General features: G+C 46.4%; 1 protein-coding gene across 1 annotated transcript; it reads left to right on the top strand.

The window, feature by feature from the left end:
* The first annotated feature begins 2,629 nt into the window (after positions 1 to 2,629).
* On the top strand, positions 2,630 to 22,336 carry ZNF653 (zinc finger protein 653). The gene is made up of 9 exons (XM_033173397.1): positions 2,630 to 2,955; positions 6,577 to 6,620; positions 9,941 to 10,150; positions 11,305 to 11,877; positions 13,971 to 14,154; positions 14,853 to 14,964; positions 16,177 to 16,291; positions 17,971 to 18,070; positions 22,001 to 22,336. Exons 1-9 carry the CDS (start codon positions 2,630 to 2,632, stop codon positions 22,176 to 22,178), a joined length of 1,842 nt encoding a protein of 613 aa, XP_033029288.1. The 3' UTR covers positions 22,179 to 22,336.
* Positions 22,337 to 23,764: the final 1,428 nt, after the last annotated feature.

The following is a 23,764-nucleotide window of genomic DNA, read 5'->3' as shown; positions in this document are numbered from 1 at the left end:
GATAAAACAAAATTAAAAGCACTAGCAGGCGTGACGACAATGTCTATGTTGGGAATATACATAAGACTAAGGCTAAGGAAGTTGGCCAAAAAGGTGGTCCTGAGTTTCAGGGCCTATAATATGTAGATGGCCACTCCACGTGAAACCAAGGGGTTGGTAGATATTTCATGCGGTCATCGTCCCTGGCGATAGTCGGCGGGATTAGAGGGAGAAGCCTAGATCTTATTGAGGCATATAGTGGGCAGTAGAGGAAGAAGTGAATAAAGTCCTCTATCTTTCCATTGTTGCATGGGCAGAGTCGAAGATCCAGAGGGGTATTGGAAAATACACCCTGTAGGAATGCTGTGGGAATGGCATGAAATCGAGCCAGTGTAAAGGCCCTTCTTAGCGTAGGATTTATCAGATCACTCAGATAGTGGGCCAGAGATCTAACTGCCTTCACGCGAGGGAACCACGTGGAGAGTCTGGCCGCATTAGATAGTTCCCTGCAGCCAATCAGAAGCCACGCCGGACGTCTGGCTTCCCAAAATCATTCGAAACTGGAAACACTCACTTCCAGGTTTCAATCATTCGGGAGCTGATTTGTTCGGGAGCCCAAGGCATTCGAGATCCAAGGTACGACTGTAGTTGTTAGTTGAGCAAGGCTTTTGACCACAAGCAAGTGACCCTAATACAGAGTCACTTCCGTTTCAGTTTTCAGAAAACTCCACAATATGGAGTAAGAATAGTGGAAGAGACCCTAGGGATCAATGAACAAGAAGCCACACAAGTAAAAACCCCATTGTAAAGCAGCAGCTCCAGCCCCAGGAGAGGAAAGGACATTAATTTAATATTCAACTGGATAAAAGTCAGATGTAGACCTTAAGCTTTTATATGAGCATGGATGTCAATTGTGATTTATTACTTTATTTAATCAAATGTATATATCGCTTGATTGTAGAAAAACCTCCCAAGATGTTTACAAAAAGAATAAAACAAGAATATTTTCAGTAAAAACAGTTTAAAATAGCTATTTAAAACATTCATAAATGGATAATTTGTGGATCCTGCGGACTGAGGCAGTCGTCTCACTTTACCCCGCGGGTAGGCATCTCCTCAGCAGCCCCATCCCCTTAATGCAACCTCTTGGCAAATAGGAGGCATTGCTGGTCTCCCCCAACCCTTGTTCCCAATGGAGCTCTTCATTCACTCCTTCCCTGGCTGGGAGGTGCCATTTTGTGGTTCAGGAGCAAAAAATGTCTTGTGCTGGCTCTGATTCTTTATATTCTTCCACCCTCGTTGACCTGTGTTTGCAGCGCTAGGGCACAAAAACAGCCCTCACACCTTATGGAGATTGCAGAATTTACAACAGCTGTTGCAAACATTCTGTAGTCTGGAAATATCATTAAAAATTCAATTTTCACAGGAAAACGAGACCCATCAAAACTTCTCGTTTTGCAGGCCCGGGGGGGGGAGGTGTGGCAGGAGAGGAGGAGGGCAATTATAAAGTAGCAGTGTTGATTTAAAACCCCAGATACAATTACAAGGAAATAGTAAAGATAAAGGTACCCCTGACCTTTAGGTCCAGTCGCGGATGACTCTGGGGTTCCGCGCTCATCTCGCTCTATAGGCTGAGGGAGCTGGCGTTTGTCCGCAGACAGCTTCCAGGTCATGTGGCCAACATGACTAAGCCACTTCTGGCGAATCAGAGCAGTGCACGGAAACACCGTTTACCTTCCCTCCAGTGCGGTACCTATTTATCTACTTGCACTTTGAGGTGCTTTCGAACTGCTAGGTTGGCAGGAGCTGGGACCCAGCAACAGGAGCTCACCCCGTCACAGGGATTCGAACCGCCGACCTTCCGATCGGCAAGTCCTAGGCTCAGTGGTTTAGACCACAGCACCACCCGCGTCCCGTCTACAAGGAAATACTTGGATACAATTATAAAAGTAGAGATAGGGTAAATTCAGGAAATAGGGTAATGGGCATTGCAAGGAAGAAAGAAAAATGCTTTATTTGACAGAAAGCGGGGAAGGGATTCGAAGGAGGGGAATAACAGGAGAAACGAATTAAAAGGAGAGCAGACTAAAAGGCAAAATTGAGGAAAAGGTTCATAGGTCTCTTAGGTCATCTTCATTTGGTTTATTTGGTCTTGGTTTTCAGCTTCTTTAGCTATTTTTCTACATCAGTGTTCAATGTTACAAATCAAGCACGGCTATGAGTTGTTTCTTTTCCAATGTATTTCTTTTCAATAAAAGAATAGGTAGGTGAGAGCAATTCCTCCCCCCCAAAAAAGTGTGGCCCAAAAAAAGTTTTGAGAACCATTGCCCTAATGTTTAAAAAGGCAGCAAACTGCTGACCATGATAGTTTAAAAAATAACAAGCCTTGACACGCACACAGATTCGAAATCCAGCTGCTATTTTCATTTTCCTGGTTTTTGTTGTGACTACTAAATACCCCACCTTTCCTCCTGGTGGGACTCAAGGCGGCTTACATACTGTACGGATTAACTTCCCGCCCATTTCTCCGCCTCCGTTTGGGAACCCGGAAGCGGAAGAGTTTGAGCGGTTGGTCGCCTTGGCGCCAACGCCATCAAAACGCGCCGAAGCCCGCTCCATGACAACGGGGCTCCTTAGCTACCGGACAGAGATGAACGACTCTGAGCCTGGCCCGGCCACAGGCGAGGAGGGTGGCGGCAGTGGCAGGGAACCCGAGGAGAAAGAGGAGGAAACCGCTGCCGGAGATGGAGAAGCGGCACAGGGTGGCCGGAAGGCTCGGGGTAGGCCGAGGCTCACCGAATCCGACCGAGCCCAGCGGCGCCTCGAGTCCCGGAAGAAATATGATGTGCGGCGGGTCTACCTGGGCGAGTCCCATGGGCCCTGGTTGAACCTGAGGCAGCGCAGCGGCTGGAGCGATGCCAAGCAGGCCGCTTACTTGCTGGGACTGGAACGGGAGCGGCAGACCGGGCTCCGCGGGTGAGAAGTGGCGGGGAGAGTGGGGCGCGGGGTTCCATCACCCACTGGGCAGCTGGCAGCAGGGGCATCTGCCGTTGCTCCTGCTGTGATGTGACACCATTAAATGCTGGTGGAAGGTGGCCTGTCTCTCTCTCTACCGTATTTTTTCGTGTATAACACGCCCCGGTGTATAAGCCGCCCCCTATTTTTACGGGCTCCAATTTAAGAAATCCCCTCCATTCACTATCTGTGTATAAGACGACCCACAGTTTTTCACATAATTTTTAAGTAAAAAACCCCCCTAGTCTTATACACAGAAAAGTACGGTAATAATTTTTATTTATTTTCAATTACAGTCCAATAATATCCTCATTATAACAATGGCAAATACAGTTACTAATACAAATCGTTCAAATACCAAATTATATCATTTAGGTGCCCCTCCCCCACGTGCTAGATTTGATGGCTTGACAATTTTATTTATTTCTGCGTTCCAAAATCTTATTCATTACATTCCAGTCAAAATAATAATCCCTTATGCAACCGCTGCAATATTAATAACTTCTATTCGTGTGGACACATTAAATGATTTATAGAACTGCGAGTGAGGGAAGGTGGCTGTTCTCAGTCTGCTCCAAGGAGCTCATCCTCTCTCTTTCTCACATTCTTTCTGAGGGGAGGAATGTGGGTATTTAGATATTTATTTCACCTCACATTCTACACAAGGGGGGGGGGATGTGAGCCTGCCATTTTTTTCCTTTACGAGGGACTCGAGGCAGGATACAGGTTAAAATAAGAACAGGTAAAACATAGAAAAATAGCCTCCAAACTTTTTTTTAAATGTTAATATATGCATGCAATCTATTACATCATCAAATTAGGGTGTATGGGGAGGGATAGTACACCTTGAAGGGGGGGGACACACGTTGTGCTCCTTCTGCGGTAGTTTGTCCACCTTTGGTCCCCACCTTCCACTCGGCTCTTACCTGTGGCTGCCAGAAGCTATCAGCATGTGACAGCAGCCACACTGTGGGAGATGGCTTCAACTGGCTGGCTAAACCAGGTGAGGGTAGCCAATGGGCCTCAATCCCTGAGTTATGCACTTCCACTGCATGTGAAGACGGCTTCAGCAGATGGCGCGGATGAAACCAAGAGTGGGGCCCGTGCTCAAAAAGGTGGTTTCTGCACATGCTGTAGATGGGCGTGAGGGAAAGATGGGACTCGTCAACCTGGGAAGGCAGCCCATCTAGGAGAAAGAAAACTCTGATGCTAAGGCTCCGCTGCCTTGCGAGATGTCTTCAAGAGAAGGAAAGGCTAAGGTATGAACACAGAGTGGAGTCCCCAAGACAGTTGGCTGGCGCCTTGTATGCCTACTTCCGGCAACTTCTGCCACCAACTGGTGCTCTGCTTTTCTTTGGACCACACCAGCAAGGCCAAGAGGGAGCTCTTGTCGTCCGGGTAGCCTAGGACCTCCGTACACACACCCCTGGCCACCTTGATGTTGCTAACGCCACAGTTTGACTCCCGCCACCCAGGTGCACTCCATTGTCTCTCGAGACAGACGGATGCCAACATGAACAATTAAAACCTTGCAGGAGATGGTATTTCTGAGTAAATGTGCTTGGAATCACAGTCATGTACCTTTGAAGGGATAGGCAAAGAGCATATATGGAGGAGTTACCAGGGGCGTTTCTAGCCCCTTGGCTGCCCGGGGCGGGAAGCCAAGAGGCACCTCTGGGGGTGGGGTATCGCGGCGTGTGCGTGCGTCATGATGCCATGACACACGTGCAAGCGTGACACCCTGCTGCCGGGGATGCCGGGCGGCGGCTCCTGCCTCCACAGGGGGAAAAAAGGGAAGCATAGCGGGCGCTTAAGCACGCCCGCTTTGCTTCCCCCCCCTTTTCCCTTTCGGCCGCTTCTTTCGGCACTGGCTGGGCTGCGGCTCCGCAGCCCAGCCAGCGCCGAAAGATGCTGAAAGGGGAGAAAAAAGGAAGAAAAGCGGGCGTTTGAACGCACCTGCTTTGCTTCCTTTTTTCTCCCCTTTCGGCCGCTTCTTTTGGCACGAGGGGCGGGCCAGCGAGGAGGGGGCATCACGCTTGTCGGCGGCATGACGCCTCCTCCTCGTTGGCCCGCCCCTCGCACCGAAAAAAGCCGCTGGGAGGGGGGGAAGGGAAGCAAAGCAGGCGCCTGCTTTGTCTCCCACTTTCCTCCTTCCAGCAGCTTTTTTTCTGCGAGAGGGGTGGGCCAGCGAGGAGGGGGTGTCATGCCAGCGACAAGTGTGACGCCCCCTCCTCACTGACCCGGCCCTTGGGCAAAAAAAAAAGCCACTGGAAGGGGGGAAAGGCGGCATGCCCCCATTCGGGGTCCGCCCGGCAGGACGGGGTACGGGGGACAGCTAAAGTGTCACCCCCCTCCCCTGGAACCCGTGCCCGCCCCCCCTTGCTCCACCCCTGGGGGTTACTCTTCTGCTTGCTACTCAAACTAGGAATATTGATATCAAACTTCTGTTTAACCATAGCTAGTGACTTCATATATACTGGACAGGTGGTGAGGATAAGATGAAATTCATTAATGGTCTTGGAGCGAATTCTGAAGTGATGAGGGCAGCTTTTTCAATATCCGTTTGGTTCCACAGTCAAGTTATCACAATAGCATAAAGGTAAAAGTAAAGGGACCCCGCGGACAGCTTCTGGGTCATGTGGCCGGCATGACTAAGCTGCTTCTGGCAAACCAGAGCAGCACACGGAAACACCATTTACCTTCCCGCCAGAGCAGTACCTATTTATCTACTTGCACTTCATGCTTTCAAACTGCTAGGTTGGCAGGAGCAGGGACCGAGCAACGGGAGCTCACCCCGTCGTGGGGATTCGAACCGCCGACCTTCTGATCGGCAAGCCCTAGGCTCTGTGGTTTAACCCACAGCGCCACGTGCATCCCAATAGCATAGTGAACACTATTAGAGAAAGATCTAACAGAATCAACACAGGCAATTGCCTAATGTAAAACTTTTTTTAAAATCTCAAAATTTTCGGAAATCTCAAACAGAAAGCTTGAGACAGCCGCTGTATTTCTCTGCATTAAGAGACCAGAAATCATATTTCATAGTCTTCATCTGAGCTTAGATGTTAAGAGGTCATAATTATGATTAAGAAATCAATGCATTTGTTGGTGTTCTTGATGGGATCCTCCGTTTCCCAGTGGTAGTGATTTCTGTGGCTGAGGAAACATGATTAAGATGATTGAATTTTTTTGTACTTTAGCTCTTGACTTCCTGAGAGGGACTGAAGAGCAAAATGCTGATCTGACTCTTATCCTGCAGGGAGGGGTTACTGGCTTGTTTTTGGTTTATTGTGTATTTTGTGTTCTCATTTTGTATTTTTATGTTGTAAACTGCCTTGTGGCCTTTGGATGAAGGGCAATATACCAATTTAATTAATAAATAAACTCTATCTATCTATCTATCTATCTATCTATCTATCTATCTATCTATCTATCATCTTCAGAGTCTCAGTTATTTATCTTGCTTGGGACCATTTGAAAATCATCTCCTTTGGATTAGGCTTTCTTTTAACAAACAAATAATAGTATCCACTTCTAAGATTCTGAGTGCATGTTGTGATAGGCTATTACCTTTTCTTTCAGGAAGCTTTGGGAGCAGATGCCTTATGAGCCACAAAGGAAGAAAAGTATGTAAATATGTTTGTTGTGGTGTGTTTTGCTTGCTCTGTTACATTGGCTGAATTGTTTTCTGAGCAAAGAACAGGAACGAATGACTGCAGCCATGTCTAGCTCACTGTTTGGAGCCCATGCTACCTGCTGGTCAAGGGTGTCTGGTGACAGGTTGAGACTTGAGGATTATAAACCTTGGAAGTCCTGAGCAGGGAAATGGAGCTTGTTCAGCACAAGTGTGTGCCAATGTCAGAAGCTAGTGAATTGCAGTGAGTTCTTACTTTCCGTTACTTGTTACTGCAGTAAACTCTGCAAATGACAGATACAATACTGTATTCCAGAAAGAAATCAAAAAATGAATTCTGATAGTATTTCTTAATAGAGTAAAATTTCACCGAACCAGCATAGAATCATGTTTTCCATGCGCTTGCAGATTCCTCTATTGGCTGGTGCTCAATGAAGTTTTACTCACCCGTTGAAATTAATGAACACGTGTGAGTAGGTTCACTAATTTCAGTAGGTCTACATAGAATATTTCCCATTGATATATGGCTTCCAGTTTTCAAAAATAAAATAAAAATTCAGAATCCCCCCACTTTTAACCAAATTGCATTTGTTAATTTTGTTAAGCAATGCTGTTTATATTTCCCATAAAGTTATGTTTTTGCTGGGATGTTAGCATTTCCCATAATCTCTGTTTTTGCTCACTGAACTCAAAACCCCAAACATGTATCCTTCTTGGCTTTAAGGTCCTTTACATGATCCAATAAAAGAACCCAAGGAGTTGGATGGTATATTATAATCAATAATCCACCTTGCTCTATAACATTTGTCCACCTCTGTTTAATAGCATAAAGTTGACACTGAGATAGAAATACAGTAGCTACACCTTCAGTGTGTAATGCCCCCTTCTGTTTAACTGTTCCTGCTTGTAGCAGGGGTGTACCCAGGATCAAAACTAGGGGTGGGGGTGGGCAAGCCATGGTCGTTCAGGTTGTGACATTTCAGCATGGAAAGGCGAATGAAACCAAAATTTTAGGAAAATTATATATAATTATAGCAGTGCTTTATTACTGTAGTTATTACAATTATTTGCTTGAATTTTTTTAAAAAATTTTATTCTAGTTAGTTACATGTCTTATACCAGGGGTGGCATAGAAAAAATCAGAGCAGTTCACAACAATTGTATGTAAAGTCATAGAATAAAAACTGTATAAAAATGTTAAAATCAGAAATCAGCCAACTATTGCGGAAATATATATTTAACAGTAGGCCTACATTGGCCTGACAGATTAGAAAGGTTTTCTGCAGACATTTAAAAATTGAAACAGAATGTGCCTGGTTTGAATCTTCTCTGATTATAGTAGATGATGGCTGTATACAAATTTCAAAATTTATTTGAGGCGAGTATGCTGACAAATATCTCTTTATATTTTGCATTAATTAAGATGTCTAATGTTAGAGAGGCAAATGCCAAGCTGACATAGATAGAAAATGTGGAACATTAACCGATGTTCTAATCCTAAAATTGTGTGGTTCTTCTTTCTTTAAAAACAAAAACATAAAAAAAATTCTAATGCTGTGAAACGGCCTTAGAAAATTGTGTGATTTGAGAAATGCTGCATTAGACCTTTTATTTGCCCTAAAGATAGCTTGGCACATTGTTCTCATGCTTCAAAATTACCATGGGAACCAAAAGGAGTAGGTATTTCGTTTATTCATTTACGAAAGCTTGAAGTCTGTATTCTAGACCTGTGAGTTGCTTGCCAATAGTTAACTGTGGGGTGGTAGATGTTCTCTGTAGAATGTTTTGGGCCAAAGAAAGGGCTGACAGCAAAATGGGTTATTATTGAGAGAAGTGCTGATATCCAGAGTTTGGCAGGATGATAAAGTATTTATCTTTCTGTTAAAGGTAGGGATGACTTGTTAATCAGGCCATGACATGTGGCTCCTTCTGTCAAATGTTGCAGCCTTCAAGGAATTTCTCTCATTCCCATTAAGTTTGTGTAGCCTTCAGACAGAGATGGCCACAGGAAGTATTTCACAGAGGATTCACGTTTGTAACTAGAAATGTGCAACTAGAGATGTGCACTCCAATATATTGTTGAGGTGCTTGTCTTGCTTTACAGTCTTACCTTGGTTTTTGAGCAGCTTAGTTCCTGAACGTTTTGGCTCCCGAACGTCGCAAACCCAGAAGTGACCGTTCCTTCCAGTTTGCGAACTGTTTTTGGAAGCCAAACATCCGACGGGGCTTCCGCGGCTTCTTGTAGCCAATCAGAAGCCGCGATTTGGTTTTTGAACGTTTTGGAAGTTGAATGGACTTCCGGAACGGATTCCATTCGACTTCCAAGGTACGACTCTACTTGTTGCTCCAAGACTACCAATGTTGCAAGGGAGACCAGGGAGCGTATCTTGGCTTAGCCGCTGCCGCCGCCTGCGATATGGAAATATCTCACAGAGGTGCCTGTATGGTACCCCACATTTTATTGTCATTAACAGTGCAGCCTGTGGTATGGTAATAAACTGGTATTTTGATGTGGTGTTCAGTTATATTACTTTAAAAGCTTCATGTTCAAGAGGTGAGCATGTAAGTCTCAGTATCTTTGAAGTTAATTTATTTGAACTAAAATGACTTTGTTAGGGCTCCTTACTGCCTTCCTTGAACATAAAATGAATGAGTTACAGGTAGGTAGCTGTGTTGGTCTGCCATAGTCAAAACAAAATAAAAAATAAAAAAACTAAGTTTGTTCTTGGTATGAGCTTTCGTGTGCATGCACACTTCTTCAGATACACTGAAACAGAAGTCACCAGACCCTTATATATAGTGAGAGAGTGGGGAGGGGTATTACTCAGAAGGGTGGTGGGAATGGGTGATTGGCTGATAGTGTGGAAAACCTCTCACCTTTAGCCATCTCACCCCTTGCCTTTTCCTGTAAGACCAATTGCAGTCATTAACAGTCGTCAACAGGTTTTCCACACTATCAGCCAATCCCCCATTCCCACCACCCTTCTGAGTAATACCCCTCCTCACTCTCTCATTATATATAAGGGTCTGGTGACTTCTGTTTCAGTGTATCTGAAGAAGTGTGCATGCACACGAAAGCTCATACCAAGAACAAACTTAGTCGGTCTCTAAGGTGCTACTGGAAGGAATTTTTTTATTTTTTATTTTGTTATAAAATGAATGAGTATTTAATAAATATTACGTGGGTGACTGCTGGATTCTTTCTTCAGGGGCTGGTGTCGTATGCTTATTATTTCGATTGTTTGAAGGGACCTTCTGTTCTCTGCTTCTCAAACTTACGTTCTCCTCCTCCTCCCTAACCCATATCATAAGGAAGAAGGCGGAATGTGAACTGCCTGAAGAACATTGTAATCTGGTACGAAGACCACAGAAACCGCTGTCCCTATGAGCCCCATCTTTCAGGGCTGGACACCACCTTTGAGATGTACACAACAGCTGTTTGGCAGTGTGAAGCCGGACACTGCTGTTTCCAGGACCTGCGCTCGCCTCTTAAGCCACTCAGTGAGAATGAGTGTGACAATGGTGAGTTTTTGAGATATCTGACACCTTCTGCTGTGACCTAAAGGCTACTAGCTGCACTCATGGGGGAAAAAAAACAAATTTCTACTAATCACTGCCATATACAGTACAGCCAACTGTTTTTAATTGTGGAATTCCAAAAGTATTTCAAATGTGGCAGCACCAGGGGTTTTTTTTTATTTCAGTGAGTTTTCAATGAAGATTGCGAAAAGTGTTTTCTGACTGTATTGGCTGCTTTATTAGCTATTTGACTCCTGGTGGAACAGCCAGGGCCAGATATAGGTTTGATTAGGCCCTAAGCTACTGAAGATAATGGGGCCCTTTATATGTCCAGCTGTCCTTTGTCAACAACAAATTGTCACTGTTTTTTGGTGTTGAATATATACTATATGGTAATTGTTGGACCTAATAGGTATCTAAAGCCATTTGCACATGTTGCCATGCAGAATGTAGGCACCCTATATATAGAAATGAGCAAATCAGTGATATTTTAGGGAGCCAGCTAGCAGGCAGGGCCCATTACTTACATCATAGGAGCCTACACAACACAAAACCCTGTTGCTGTATGTAGGTTTTATTTTATTTGTTTTTATCGTATATTTTGCGAATGCACATCCAGTTTTTTTTCCCTTTAAATTTTTTGGGGGCCCCCAAGAGAGTGGGGCCCTAAGCTATAGATTGTTTAGCTTATACGTAAATCTGGCCATGGGTACAGCATCCAAAACAGAGTATTGTTTGTATTCTTCTTGGAGTAAAGCATTGGTTGGGAACATAGGATGGAGATAGTTGCACCCCAGTCACCTTTCAGGGAGATTAGTTTTTTGTTCGTTTGGGCGAGTATTGGTTGCAGGGGGGAAAGGCAAGAATATGCATGCATACTGATGGGGTTTTGGTCCCACAATGTCTAGAATTGCCAAGGTACTGCATCTGTGTGAAGAGGGTTAGGCCTTTCCAGAAAAGGTGAGTGTGAGAGCAACTGTAGCTAGGGTATTAAAAATAGAAGTACTTGTTATACTTTCTTGTATGTTACAGAATTGTGGGCAATGCTGTCAATGGAGAGAAGGCTAATGGGGAACTTAGCGTCCGAGTTTGTCCTGCTTTGGTGGCTATTGAAGAAACCCCCTTCTAATTTTCCTGTTCTCGTTTTACCACTGCAGCTGGAAGCTCCGGGAATTCTGGTGAGAGCTCCAGCTCTGAGGCAGAAGAGCAGCCAGAGAGCCAGAAGGCCAAGCCCCAGGTGCAGCAGCCATCAGAAAATAAGGAGGGTGAAAGTGCCAGCGGGCGTATCACTCAGGATGGCACCCACAATCCATCTGAGCACCATATTGAGAACCTGGCAGCAGAGCAGGCTTCTGGCGTGTGCCACAATCCACCCCTCAGTGGCCCACAGACCATGGAAACTGTGGCATGCGTACCAGTGTCCGTGCAGATGAGTTCGGGCCATGGGACTCCTTTTGAGAATGTGACTCAAGAGACACTTAGTGAAGTGGTGGCTAGCTGCCCTGTGCAAGATGTGATGCTGGGCTCACAGGTAATCATCATTGCTGGGCCTGGCTATGATGCCCTCACAGCCGAGGGAATCCAGCTGAACGTCACCAGCACAGGAGGAGAGGAGCTGCCCTGTGCCATGATTGAAGGTGTGGCAGCTTATGCTCAGACGGAGCCTGAGAATGGACAGCCCAGTAGCATGGAGGCCCTGGAAAGCGTGGAATACATCGAAACAAAAAAAGGTAGTTTCTGCCAGCCGCCTGTTCTTGAGTGGGCCAGGTGTTGCCAGAAGGTGCATTTCCACTAAACTGCCTAGATGTGACCTGGTGTGGGAGTGGCAGTTCCTGCTGTGGGTGAGGGAGGGCAGGATTCTCTCCCAGCCATTCACCTCCAAAACCACACAAAATATATTCTAAGTGCTCTGCTTTTTATGCTTATGAATCTGTCTCCTGGATCTTCCCAACAAGTCTCCCCTTTTAGCTCTGCTGCTGCTGCTGCTTCCTTCTGTAATTAAGTTTTGTAAGAGGCAAACCTTACAAACCTTAGTTCAATACTTCGCTCTCCCTCGTAGCGATTCTACAAAAGCAGAGTAACAAAGCCCATGGTTTTACAGCTATGGCATGAGAAGCCTAGTTCGTCTCTAGGAGCTGGATTACAAAGTAGCCTGAAACGACGTCTTCTGTGTCCCCTGACCCCCCGATGCTGTGCTGGCGCCGGAAGATGCAACTCCCCCTCTGATTGCCTCTGGCTGGTGTTGGTGGGTCTCTGCCCAGCATCCCTGACCCTCGGCTCCTCCTCCTCTTCCGCAGGAGAGAGCTCTGGCGATGGGCTTTGAGAGGTGTCGGATGACAGCAGTGGCTGGGGCTCCCTGTACCTGAGCAAGACCTCCTCTCGAGAAGGTTCCCTACCCTGATCCTTCCCACTAGCAGGATCACCTTCCCCGCGAGGAGTACTCCCGCCCTGGCTCTCTTCACGAGTAGGACCCCCCCCGGGGGGGCTCTCCTTGCGAGGAGAAGGCAAATCCCTGACAGGAGGCATACAGTAGCCTGAAATATTATGTCCAAACTTAAATAGATCATCTGAACAGTAGCACATGAAAATAGGAAGGTATGTGTTTTAACAACTAATCCAGAATGCGGCTGCTAGACTGGTGATTGGGAGCGGCTGCCGAGACCACATAACACTGGTCTTGAAAGACCTATATTAGCTCCCAGTACGTTTCTGAGCACAATTCAAAGTTTTGGTGCTGACCTAAATGGCCTCGGTCCTGTATACCTGAAGAAGTGTCTCTACCTCCATCTTTCTGCCCGGACACTTAGGTCCAGCTCCGAGGGCCTTCTGGCGGTTCCCTCACAGCGAGAAGTGAGCTTACAGAGAACCAGGCATAGGGCCTTCTTGGTAGTGGTGCCCGTCCTGTGGAATGCCCTCCCTTCAGATGTCAAAGAGATAAACAACTACCTGACATTTAAAAGACATCTGAAGGCAGCCCTGTTTAGGGAAGTTTTTAATGACTGATGTTTTAAAGTACAGTGGTGCCTCGCAAGACGAAATCAATTCGTTCCACGAGTCGTTTCGTATTGCGAAAATTTCGTCTTGCGAAGCACGGTTTCCAATAGGAATGCATTGAAATTTAATTCCCATAGGAATGCATTGAAATTTTCGTCTTGCGAAGCATGACCATAGAAAAATTCGTCTTGCGAGTCACCTAAAAAAACACAAAACTCTTTCGTCTAGCGAGTTTTTTGTTGCGCGAGGCATTCGTCTTGCGAGGTACCACTGTATTTTTAATCTTTTGTTGGAAGCCCCCCTGAGTGGCTGGGGAAATCCAGCCAGATGGGCGGGGTATAAATAATAAATGATGATGATGGATTTGTGTGTCTTATCCCTCAAGCATACCTATGTTTGCCACTTGTGCCCCAAAAGCAGAAAACAGCCAACCTTTGCAAAGCTTCTTTATCTAGACTTCTTGAGGCCACAGGTGTGACAGTGTGAGTGGTTATTTGAAGTAAGGTCTCATGCAAAAAAAGGAGGTGTGTACTTTTGGAGTGGGCATGTGGTAGTTGTTCCTTTCTGCTTTCCACCATTGGGCCCCTCCAGCCTCTAGGCCAACCCCAGAAAACTGCTCACAACGCCAATGAGCTTCTGGCCTGTTTAGAATTTTGTTGCCATTCCTGCCCAAAGATTCCTGGAAGGAGTGCATTTTAAGCATGACTGGCCCTTGGCTAGCTCCTCTATTTGCCCACCCCCCACCCCCCGGCTCTGTATAACCTCTGGAATCTCCAGGCAAAGGGCTCCAGCATTCAGAATTGTAATGTTGTTTTGTGATTGCCGACAGAAAACGAGGAGCTGCTTGAGCTCAAAAAGGAGGAGCCGCAGCCCCCGACAGAAATAAAGACACCCTGTGACCCAGAGCCAGCCCCTGAGAGTGGGGGGCTGGAACCAGAGTCTGAACCTGAGGAGGAGACAGATGGCAACAACATGTCCTCCGTTATCTATGAGATTCCAAAGGAACCTGAAAAGTGAGTGAGCAGCAGCAGAGGATTGTGGCCGTTGTGTTCAAGGGGAGGGAGTGGCTCTGGCTCCTGGACTCTGCTTCTCCCGGGAAAGTAGATTGTGGGAAATGCATTTCTTCTGTCTCTTAAAGTGTTGTGCATGCAGTTGTGCCAACCTTTGGGAATCCTGCTTACCTCCCCAGTATTGCTACTCATTGTTTGGATGTTTAATGTGAATATTTAATATTTTGCCATGTCACCACTGCAAAAACTCTGTCTGTGTGGTTTAATTATTACACTTAACAAACGTGTGGATTTACCTTTTCAATTAGATTAAGCTGGTTAAGGTGGTTATGGCGAAATGGAGAGAGAAGAAGCTGTATCATTTGAAGGAGCTCTATACTTGATTTTTTCCCACCCAAGCCCTTCCTTGGTCCACTTGCCACTTGTTTCTGGATTGTTTGCATTTTCATACTCTTCTTCGCATCTATGAAATTGAAGTTTTCAGGATTTGGGAAATTCACTTTGTTCTATGATGCATAGGAGAAGGTCCCTGAATTTGAGGGACCTACATCTATATGTAGAGCACAGTGTGATATATAGGTAGGAATTGGCTCTGAAGTTTCTGATTTCAGTTTGGTCTCCTGGGATGCAAGGGCAAAAGATACAGCGGTTATGGGTCCTTGCAGGCAGCCTTAATTCTATTTTTCTTCCTTTAGGAGGAGGAGGAGGAGGAGGGAAAGGAGCCATGTGATGGATGCAGATGGCATGCTGGAGGTGTTCCATTGTCCCTATGAAGGATGCACCCAGGTCTATGTAGCACTTAGTAGTTTCCAGGTACAGGCCCCACCCCTGCATTTTATTCTGTTCCAAGTTGGAGAGGGTGGCAAATAGCAGAAGTAGCAGAGTTGTGCCAATTGCCCAGTTGCTTCCCTTTTTTAACCCTTCTGTTTACCTGTGATATCCTGGCCTCTGCAAAACACATTTAAGCCCCTTGAGCTTCCTCTTAATACTTCCAGTGTGGTGTAGTGGTTAGGAGTGGTAGACTCGTAATCTGGTGAACCGGGTTCGCATCTCCGCTCCTCCACACGCAGGAGCAGGGGCGTAGCAAGGGGGGCAGGGGGCGGTCCGCCCCGAGTTCCAGGGGAGGGGGGTGACACTTTGGATGTCCCCCCGCCCCGCAGGGTGGGCCCCGAACAGGGGCATGTCGCCTTTTCCCCCTTCCAGTGGCTGTTTTTCGGCGCGAGGGGTGAGCCAGCGAGGAGGGGGCGTCAAGCTTGTCACTGGCATGACACCCCCTCCTCGCTGGCCCACCCCCCCCCCGCCCAAAAAAACTGCTGGGAGGGGGGAAAGGGAAGCAGAGCAAGCGCTTTCCGCCGTTTTTTTTGGCTGGGGGGCGGGCCAGCGGTTTTTTTTGGTGGGGGTGGGCCAGCGAGGAGGGCGTGTCATGCCAGTGACAAGCGTGACGGCCCCTCCTCGCTGGCCCGCCCCCCGCCAAAAAAAGCCGGGGAAAGGGGGAAATTCCCCCTTTCCGCGACATCCACATGCGTCGTGCCCCTCCCACGGGGGGTGCCTCTGCATCGCCGCCGCCCCCAGCAGCACAGAGGCTTGCTACGCCCCTGCTCTGAAGTCTCTCAGCCCCACTGACCTCACAGAGTGTTTGTTGTGTTGGAGGGAAGGGAAAGGAGAATGTTAGCCGCTTTGAGACTCCTTCGGGTAGTGATAAAGCGGGATATCAAATCCAAACTCCTCCTCCTCCTCCTCCTCCTCCTCCTCCTCCTCCTCCTCCTCCTCCTCTTCTTCTTCCTCTTCCTCTCCCCTCCAACAAAGGACTTGTAGGTCCTGAGCATAATGTTTTATGGACTTGATGGGGCATAATAAATGATGAGGCCCTTTTCTCCAGGCCCACTCGCTAGCTTGTAAGCCAGCGAAGGCTCTGAGTGACAAGGAGGATTATTCTAATTTAGTTTAGGATTCATCTCTTTGTAAGAGCTTCCCAGTATTGTATCTTCAAGGAGCCGTGTTCATCCCATCTCTTTCTTTGCACAGAACCATGTTAACCTTGTTCACCGAAAAGGAAAGACGAAGGTGTGTCCCCACCCAGGTTGTGGCAAGAAGTTCTACCTGCCCAACCATCTCCAGAGGCACATGATAATTCACTCAGGTATGTTGCTAGTTCCAAGGGCTCCTTGGATGTGATGCAGCTATAAGGCAAGGCTCTCTGCTTCTGTATCCTGCCTCAGAGGAGTTCTTACTCCTGTCAGCACATAACCACAGTCTTCCATAAATTGATGTAGTTGGGTACATGTGACATCCCAAGCTTGCTCCTCCCGTACTTGCGATATCCTTTAAATCAAAGTCTGTAAGGCGTCTCACATATAGAGTGCTAGAGATGCTGTGACCTTAATGGCAGAGCGTGCGGTCTCAGCATTACTTAGCACTGCACTTGCCGTTGGGACCAGCGCCTTTTCAAGTTCCCCTAGGTGCTCATCGTATATTGCTCCTTGTCTGCTGTCTCCTACACTGTGCTACTCTTTGCCCCATCCCCTACGGGTCCTGGCAAATTGGGTCTTGTCTGTGACATATAACAGGGTTACCAGACGTCCCCGGTTCCTGGGGACAGTCCCCGGATTCACCAATCTGTCCCTGGGATGTCCCCGGATTTTAATTAATGTCACCTGATTTATGCCTGGGGACTTCCGGCGAGGCAACATGGCAGCGAGCAGCACCGGAGGTCCTGGCCACTTCAAAGTTTCAGCCAGCCAATTCGCGGGGGGGGGGGGGTGTATTTATTTATTTATTTCCTTGATCAACGCTCACCCCGAACTTGCGCAGAGAGCCCACGGCGCTCTTCTGCTGCGGGCAGGGGCATAGCTAGGTAAATTGGTACCCGGGGGCAAAAAATTTTTTGTCAACCCCCCCCCCCCAAGGCATGGGAAGGTCAGGTGGTACCCGGTGCGGATAATTTCTTGTCAACTCCCCCATTGACCCCTCCCCCGCAAAAATGGTTTTATGTTATTTCATATTTTCTTACAAAGGAATAATAACAAGTAATAATAATAAAAACCATTTTATTTATATCCCGCCCTCCCCGGCCAAAGTCGGGCTCAGGGTGGCTAACACCAGATACATGACATTGGTATAAAATCAAACAATAATTAAATTACCTCCTAAAAACCTCTCAAAGTCTAATTAGATGGCTTTCCACAGGGTTAGGGTTGGGAACAGTAAGTGAAGACCAGCGAGTGCCTTTACTCGATCTCTCTCCCTGCCCCCCAACCTCTTTTCTTTGGCGTTTGTGCGTTTGTAGATGCGCTTCTCTGCCTGCCTTGTGTCGAGGTGCACGCCCGACAACTTTGGGGTTCCCCCCCCCTAAAAAATGGTTGAGAACTCTGGGCAACCTTTTTCTAAAACAACAAAGCATGAAATTTAATTGATGATAATAATAAAGTGTCCCCGGATTCCTTGAAAAAAAAAAATCTGGTAGCCATAACATATAAGCATGTCACTCTCTTTACCATACAATCTCACAGTGGGTTACAACAATCTAATATACAGTTATAAAGACAGATAACACCATCCAGTGTTTCTCAAACTTGGGTCACCAGCTGTTGTTGGACTACAACTCCCATCATCCCTGACCATGGATCCTGCCAGTTTGGGATGATCCAACAACAGCTGAATGTTTGAGAAACATTGGCTGAAGTATTGAAAAGTTCCCAATTGAAGGAACACTAAAAATTCAGCAAGAGATGGGTGCTGCCTGCTCAACCAAGGACCTTGTGGGAGGCAATAGGTCCCAGGTCCCCAGGCTGTACTGACCTGTTCCTTTCCTTCTTATAGGAGTCCGTGAATTTACCTGTGAGACCTGTGGGAAATCCTTCAAGCGGAAGAACCACCTGGACGTCCATCGCCGAACACACACAGGAGAGACACCTCTTCAGTGAGTGACCTGGAGTGGGGGCATGAATAGAAAGCTGGGATGAGCCTTTCTCTAGCGCCTGACCATTAGGGTGAGGTCTCCGGCATCTGCTTGCTTTTGCCTTCCTTGGGAGTGGTGGGAAGCTTGGTAAAATAGATCGTGGGGGCAGTGTTTGCTTTTTGTGTTCTCCCGGCCCTGACTAACTTAATAGACTACAGATGAAAGATAGGGCTGATGATCCATTAACTCTTAAAGAGAAGAGAAGAAAGAGCTTGCTTTTTAAATGACTTGGGTTTACAGAGTGGCATGTCTGGCCCAGTGAAGAAGAGTTTGAAGAGTTTGGATCTGATATCCCGCTTTATCACTACCCAAAGGAGCCTCAGAGCGGCTAACATTCTCCTTTTCCCTTCCTCCTCCACAACAAACACTCTGTGAGGTGAGTGGGGCTGAGAGACTTCAAAGAAGTGTGACTAGCCCAAGGTCACCCAGCAGCTGCATGTGGAGGAGTGGAGACGCGAACCCGGTTCACCTGATTATGAGTCTACCGCTCTTAACCACTACACCACACTGGCTCTCATCTGAGGGGATGGGGGCGAGTAGCAGCAGCTGTGTAGTGGTCTCACAGCACCACAAGTGTGGTTATGCAGCAACACAGCATTCTACCGAGATAAAGGGCTTGAAGGGCCAGAGTAAATCCTAACAAGGTGGGGAACGGAGCATTGTTGCAAGATGGGTTGGAGTTTCTGGTCCCTTGTAGAGGACATTCATGAGATTTTAAAATAAAAGAATATTTCAGTTGTGCCTTGGTTCATGAACACCTTGCGACTCCAACGTTTTGGCTCCTGAACGCCGCAAACCTGGAAGTGAGTGTTCTGGTTTGCGAACGTTCTTTGGAACCCAAAAGTCCGATGCGGCTTCTGATTGAGTGCAGGACGTTCCTGCAGCCAATTGGAAACCGTGGGTTGGTTTTCAAACATTTTCGAAAGTCAAACGGACTTCCGGAATGGATTCCATTCGAGAACCAAGGTACAGGGGTGTAGGAAGGGGGTGGGGGGTGGGGGCTGTGTGCCCCGGGTGCCATCATGGAGGCGGTGACAAATTATCAAGGAACAATTACTGCCCTACGAGGGCGGTTCATAAAAAAACATTTTTAAAAAAATGTCTGCTCCAAAGGTCTTATCTTACTACACTAGGGATTATATAGCTATATTTGAAATTTCATACATATCAGATAATATCTTGACCCTCCATAAAAATAACTGTTTACCTGGCTGTTTTCATATGTTGTGAAGGCTGAACTTTAAATTGAGTGGAGCCAAAACACAATCCATCCTGTAGATTTAAGTATATGTCCACAGTCGCCTACTTGTTATCAGAGGCCCAGAATCCGCATTCCTTTGTAAGAAAATATGAAATAATGTAAAACCATTTTTGCAGGCAAAAAAAATCAATCAATCAATCAATCAATGGGGGGGGGGTGACAAGAAATTTTCCACACCGGGTACCACCTGACCTTCCTACGCCTCTGCCAAGGTACGACTGTATTGCTAAATGAAACCTGAGCGAACCACGTAATCGTTATTACAGTATCTTTTGGTATTAATAATTTATTGAAAGAATTTCAATTATAAAGAAATAAAGCGATACAGAGAAAAGAAAAGAAGTGAGGCGGGGAATGAGCAAAAATGTGTAGAAAGAAACAATATACAAAGATAAAATTTAATATAGTCCCATACATTCTTATATAAATAGACCTGATGTTATTATCCTAATACATATGTAGATATTAATAGCCTACTACATTTTTTTATAAATTCGTTCCAAATGTTGTCATATTTACACAAACTAAGTTTGCATCTATAAGTACAGTGGTGCCTCTGGTTAAGAACGTAATTCTTTCCGGAGGTCTGTTCTTAACCTGAAACTGTTCTTAACCTGAGGTACCACTTTAGCTAATGGGGCTTCCCGCTGCTGCCGCCGCGCTGCTGCTGCCCAATTTCTGTTCTCATCCTGAAGCAAAGTTCTTAACCCGAGGTACTATTTCTGGGTTAGCGGAGTCTGTAACCTGAAGCGTCTGTAACCTGAAGCGTCTGTAACCCAAGGTACCACTGTAGTTTGTTCATAAATTGTGAGTGTTGTTGCATTGTCAATCCACTGACAGAAGGGGATCATATCTTTTTTCTTCCAGTTCATCAGTATCAGTCTCCTGGCCACCATTAGGGCAAATAGAATCTATTTTTGTTGTCCCATTGTTAATTTCCATACAGCAGGTGTATAGTTCAAAAAAAAAATCTACGCTGAAAGTTTTAGCTTTTCCTGCACAGTCATAGTTATGCAGTTCAGTATTTTCTTAGTAAGTATAGAACACTTTGCAGTCGTACCTTTGTTGTCAAACAGAATCCATTCCGGAAGTCCGTTTGACTTCCGAAAACGTTCAACAACCAAGGCGTGGCTTCCGATTGGCTGCAGGAGCTTCCTGTATGCAGCCAGAAGCCGCGTCGGACGTTCGGCTTCCAAAGAACGTTCACAAACCGAAACACATACTTCCGGGTTTGCGGCGTTTGGGAGCCAAAACATTCAACTCATAAGGCATTCAGCTTCCAAGGTATGACTGTACAAGCGTATGTTTCAAGGAGACATTGTCCTTACCATATATAGAGATATACAAGCCTAATGGAGTCCAATAGATTATCATTATTACATTACACGGGCAACGCATTGTAATTATATTCAGAAAATGTGCCTTAAGTGCCTGATTGAGGGGAGGCTTGCAGTTCTATCACATGGCCTTCTACGAAGGGCAGTGCTAGCTAAAATCTGGGGCTGGATTTAAGCAATGAATTAACCTGAATGGCTGTTTCCTTTCAACCTGGTTAAGAACGTAACGTTAAAGGTGCCTTGGAGAGGCAGCACAGAACGGTCTCTGGGTATGATAACAGTCCCTCCTCTTGATGGAAACTGCTGGCAAAAGCTCCCTCTTGTGGACATGGCTCCCCCTTTGGCCTCTAGGCCAAAGCAAACAAGATGAATTTTAACAGGGAGAAATGTAAAGTACTACACTTGGGCAAAAAAAATGAAAGGCACAAATACAGGATGGGTGACACCTGGCTTGAGAGCAGTACATGTGAAAAGGATCTAGCAGTCTTGGTAGACCATAAACTTGACATGAGTCAACAGTGTGATGCAGCAGCTAAAAAAGCCAATGCAATTCTGGGCTGCATCAATAGGAGTATAGCATCTAGATCAAGGGAAGTAATAGTACCACTGTATTCCGCTCTGGTCAGACCTCCCCTGGAATACTGTGTCCAGTTCTGGGCACCGCAGTTCAAGAAGGATACTGACAAGCTGGAACGTGTCCAGAGGAGGGCAACCAAAATGGTCAAAGGCCTGGAAATGATGTCTTATGAGAAACGGCTTAGGGAGCTGGGTATGTTTAGCCTGGAGAAGAGAAGGTTAAGGGGGGATATGATAGCCATGTTCAAATATATAAAAGGATGTCATATAGAGGAGGGAGAAAGGTTGTTTTCTGCTGCTCTAGAGAAGTGGACACGGGGCAATGGATTCAAACTACAAGAAAGAAGATTCCACCTAAACATTAGGAAGAACTTCCTGACAGTAAGAGCTGTTCGATAGTGTGGTGGAGTCTCCTTCTTTGGAGGTCTTTAAGCGGAGGCTTGACAGCCATCTGTCAGGAATGCTTTGATGGTGTTTCCTGCTTGGCAGGGGGTTGGACTGGATGGCCCTTGTGGTCTCTTCCAACTCTATGATTTTATACATCTGAAGTCAGACACAGTAACTGGTTGACACCCATTCTCTGATTTTTAAGGGTGCTATGTGCATGCAGTGTGAAAGTTTGGCAGCAAGCAGTGGTGGCATATTGCCTTGCCTGTGGGCTCTCTGCTGCTGCCATGTTCCTAAATGCAGCGAGGTGATGATGGCTTCTCTCTACAGGTGTGAGATCTGTGGATACCAATGCCGGCAGCGAGCTTCTCTCAACTGGCACATGAAGAAACATACCTCAGAAGCCCAGTACAACTTTACTTGCGAGCACTGCGGAAAGTGCTTTGAGAAATTATATAGTGTCAAGTTCCACAAGCTAAAGAGCCACCCGGATCACAAAGCTACCTGATCCTGACTATGAACCTCTTTATTGATTGCCCCAATACAGGTTCCTAACCAACGGAGGGCACTTCTTGCACATTCACAGCTGGAGATGTGATGTGTGCTGCCTGCAGCAGAGGGTTGCATCCCTTCATCGGTGTGTTGTGCACAGCTTTTTAAGAACAGGTAGTGACAGACTCCAACAAGTTTTAGTTCTGTTGTGCAGGTGTCCTTAGGAATTGTTCAAAACAGCATCAAATCAGCTCATCCTGTAACTGGAGATTGTGGTGCTACAGCTGTCCTATCTCTCCAAGGGAGTTGGGAATGATGCTGTATAAACAGACAAGAAGAGTCTTAGCCAATTAAACTACCAGTACTTTGTTTACTTCTAAACAGCACCTTTGCTTGTCTGGCAATTTGATGCTTGGTTTGAGGGTCTATTCGCCTACTACTACTTACAGAGAGGCTGACTTCACTGGGAAAACTATATTGGATTCATATGACTGGTTTGTATCTGTTGACCACAATTCAAGATTACTCTTCGGCTGATCTGAATTTTTTGATGCATTCTAGTGAAAGGTCATATCTTGCCAAAAGTAGGTTGATAAGAAGAGTCATAAATCTGCTGTTGGAGACGGCCTCTTCCTTATCCTTCAGGGCTCTTGCATTGGAAGGCAAGCCAGATTGGAAAGGTCTTTGCGTGTGTAAGCCTGTTCTGCCCCCTTCCGGGACCACAAGTCAGCGGTTGTATTTCAGTTGAACATGTGTGTCAGCGGTCGCAGCCTGCATTTATATCCTGCCTCCTCCCCCCAATTCTGGAAGTCAAGTTCGTATCCCCATAGTTCTCAGCAGTCTGCATCCTACTTTCTGTCAACGAGGATAGCAAGCGGCTGTTCCTGTGTAATTCAAGTCTTGTCCAGCTGAGGGAGTCAGAGCAACAGCTGCTTTGCTAAGAAAAGATGCTAGCAAGAGAAGTGGAGGGAGGAACTCCACTAACCCCAGTTACCCACCCATCCGGCCTGGGGCTTGTGGATTGAGCACTGCTGTGCTCTTTAGGCATGGGTTCGGATTTTGTTTGCATAGCTTCCTCCTTTTCCTTTGGGGCAGAGCTTTTCTATGACGGAACCTTTACACCCAGGGCAAGGAATCTGGGGCCTCCAGATATTGTAGGACTACAGCTCCCATCATTGCATGGTCAATGGCCCATGTTGCCTGGGGCCAGGGGGAGCTGAAGTCCAAGCACAGGTTTCCCCATCCCTCGCCACAATTCTTTTTTAAAGTGTTTTTTGCATGTGTTCCCCACCACTTTCTAAAACCCATTCATCATGTAAGCCCTCTTCACCTTACTGCCTTTTTGGTGTTGCAGCTGACCTTGGGGGTATTTACAGAGCCAATGTGGTGCAGTGGTTAAGAGCAGTGGATTCATAATCTGGTGAACCGGGTTCGCTTCCCCGCTCGTCCACATGCAGCTGCTGGGTGACCTTGGGCTAGTCACACTTCTCTGAAGTCTCTTAGCCCCACTTACCTCACAGAGTGTTTGTTGTGGGGGAGGAAGGGAAAGGAGATTGTGAGCTGCTTTGAGACTCCTTAGGGTAGTGATAAAGCGGGATATCA

This window comes from Lacerta agilis, chromosome 16, assembly GCF_009819535.1.
Source record: "Lacerta agilis isolate rLacAgi1 chromosome 16, rLacAgi1.pri, whole genome shotgun sequence".
NCBI classification, from domain to species: domain Eukaryota; kingdom Metazoa; phylum Chordata; class Lepidosauria; order Squamata; family Lacertidae; genus Lacerta; species Lacerta agilis.
The sequence above is the reverse complement of the archived record's forward strand: the minus strand, read 5'-3'. Positions and strand labels throughout refer to the sequence as shown.

Coding starts and splice junctions, on each gene's coding strand:
- ZNF653 (XM_033173397.1), top strand. CDS start 2,630: ATGAACGACTCTGAGCCTGGCCCGGCCACAGGCGAGGAGGGTGGCGGC. Junction 10,151..11,304: donor TGAGAATGAGTGTGACAATG/GTGAGTTTTTGA, acceptor TTACCACTGCAG/CTGGAAGCTCCGGGAATTCT. Junction 14,155..14,852: donor ATTCCAAAGGAACCTGAAAA/GTGAGTGAGCAG, acceptor CTTTAGGAGGAG/GAGGAGGAGGAGGGAAAGGA.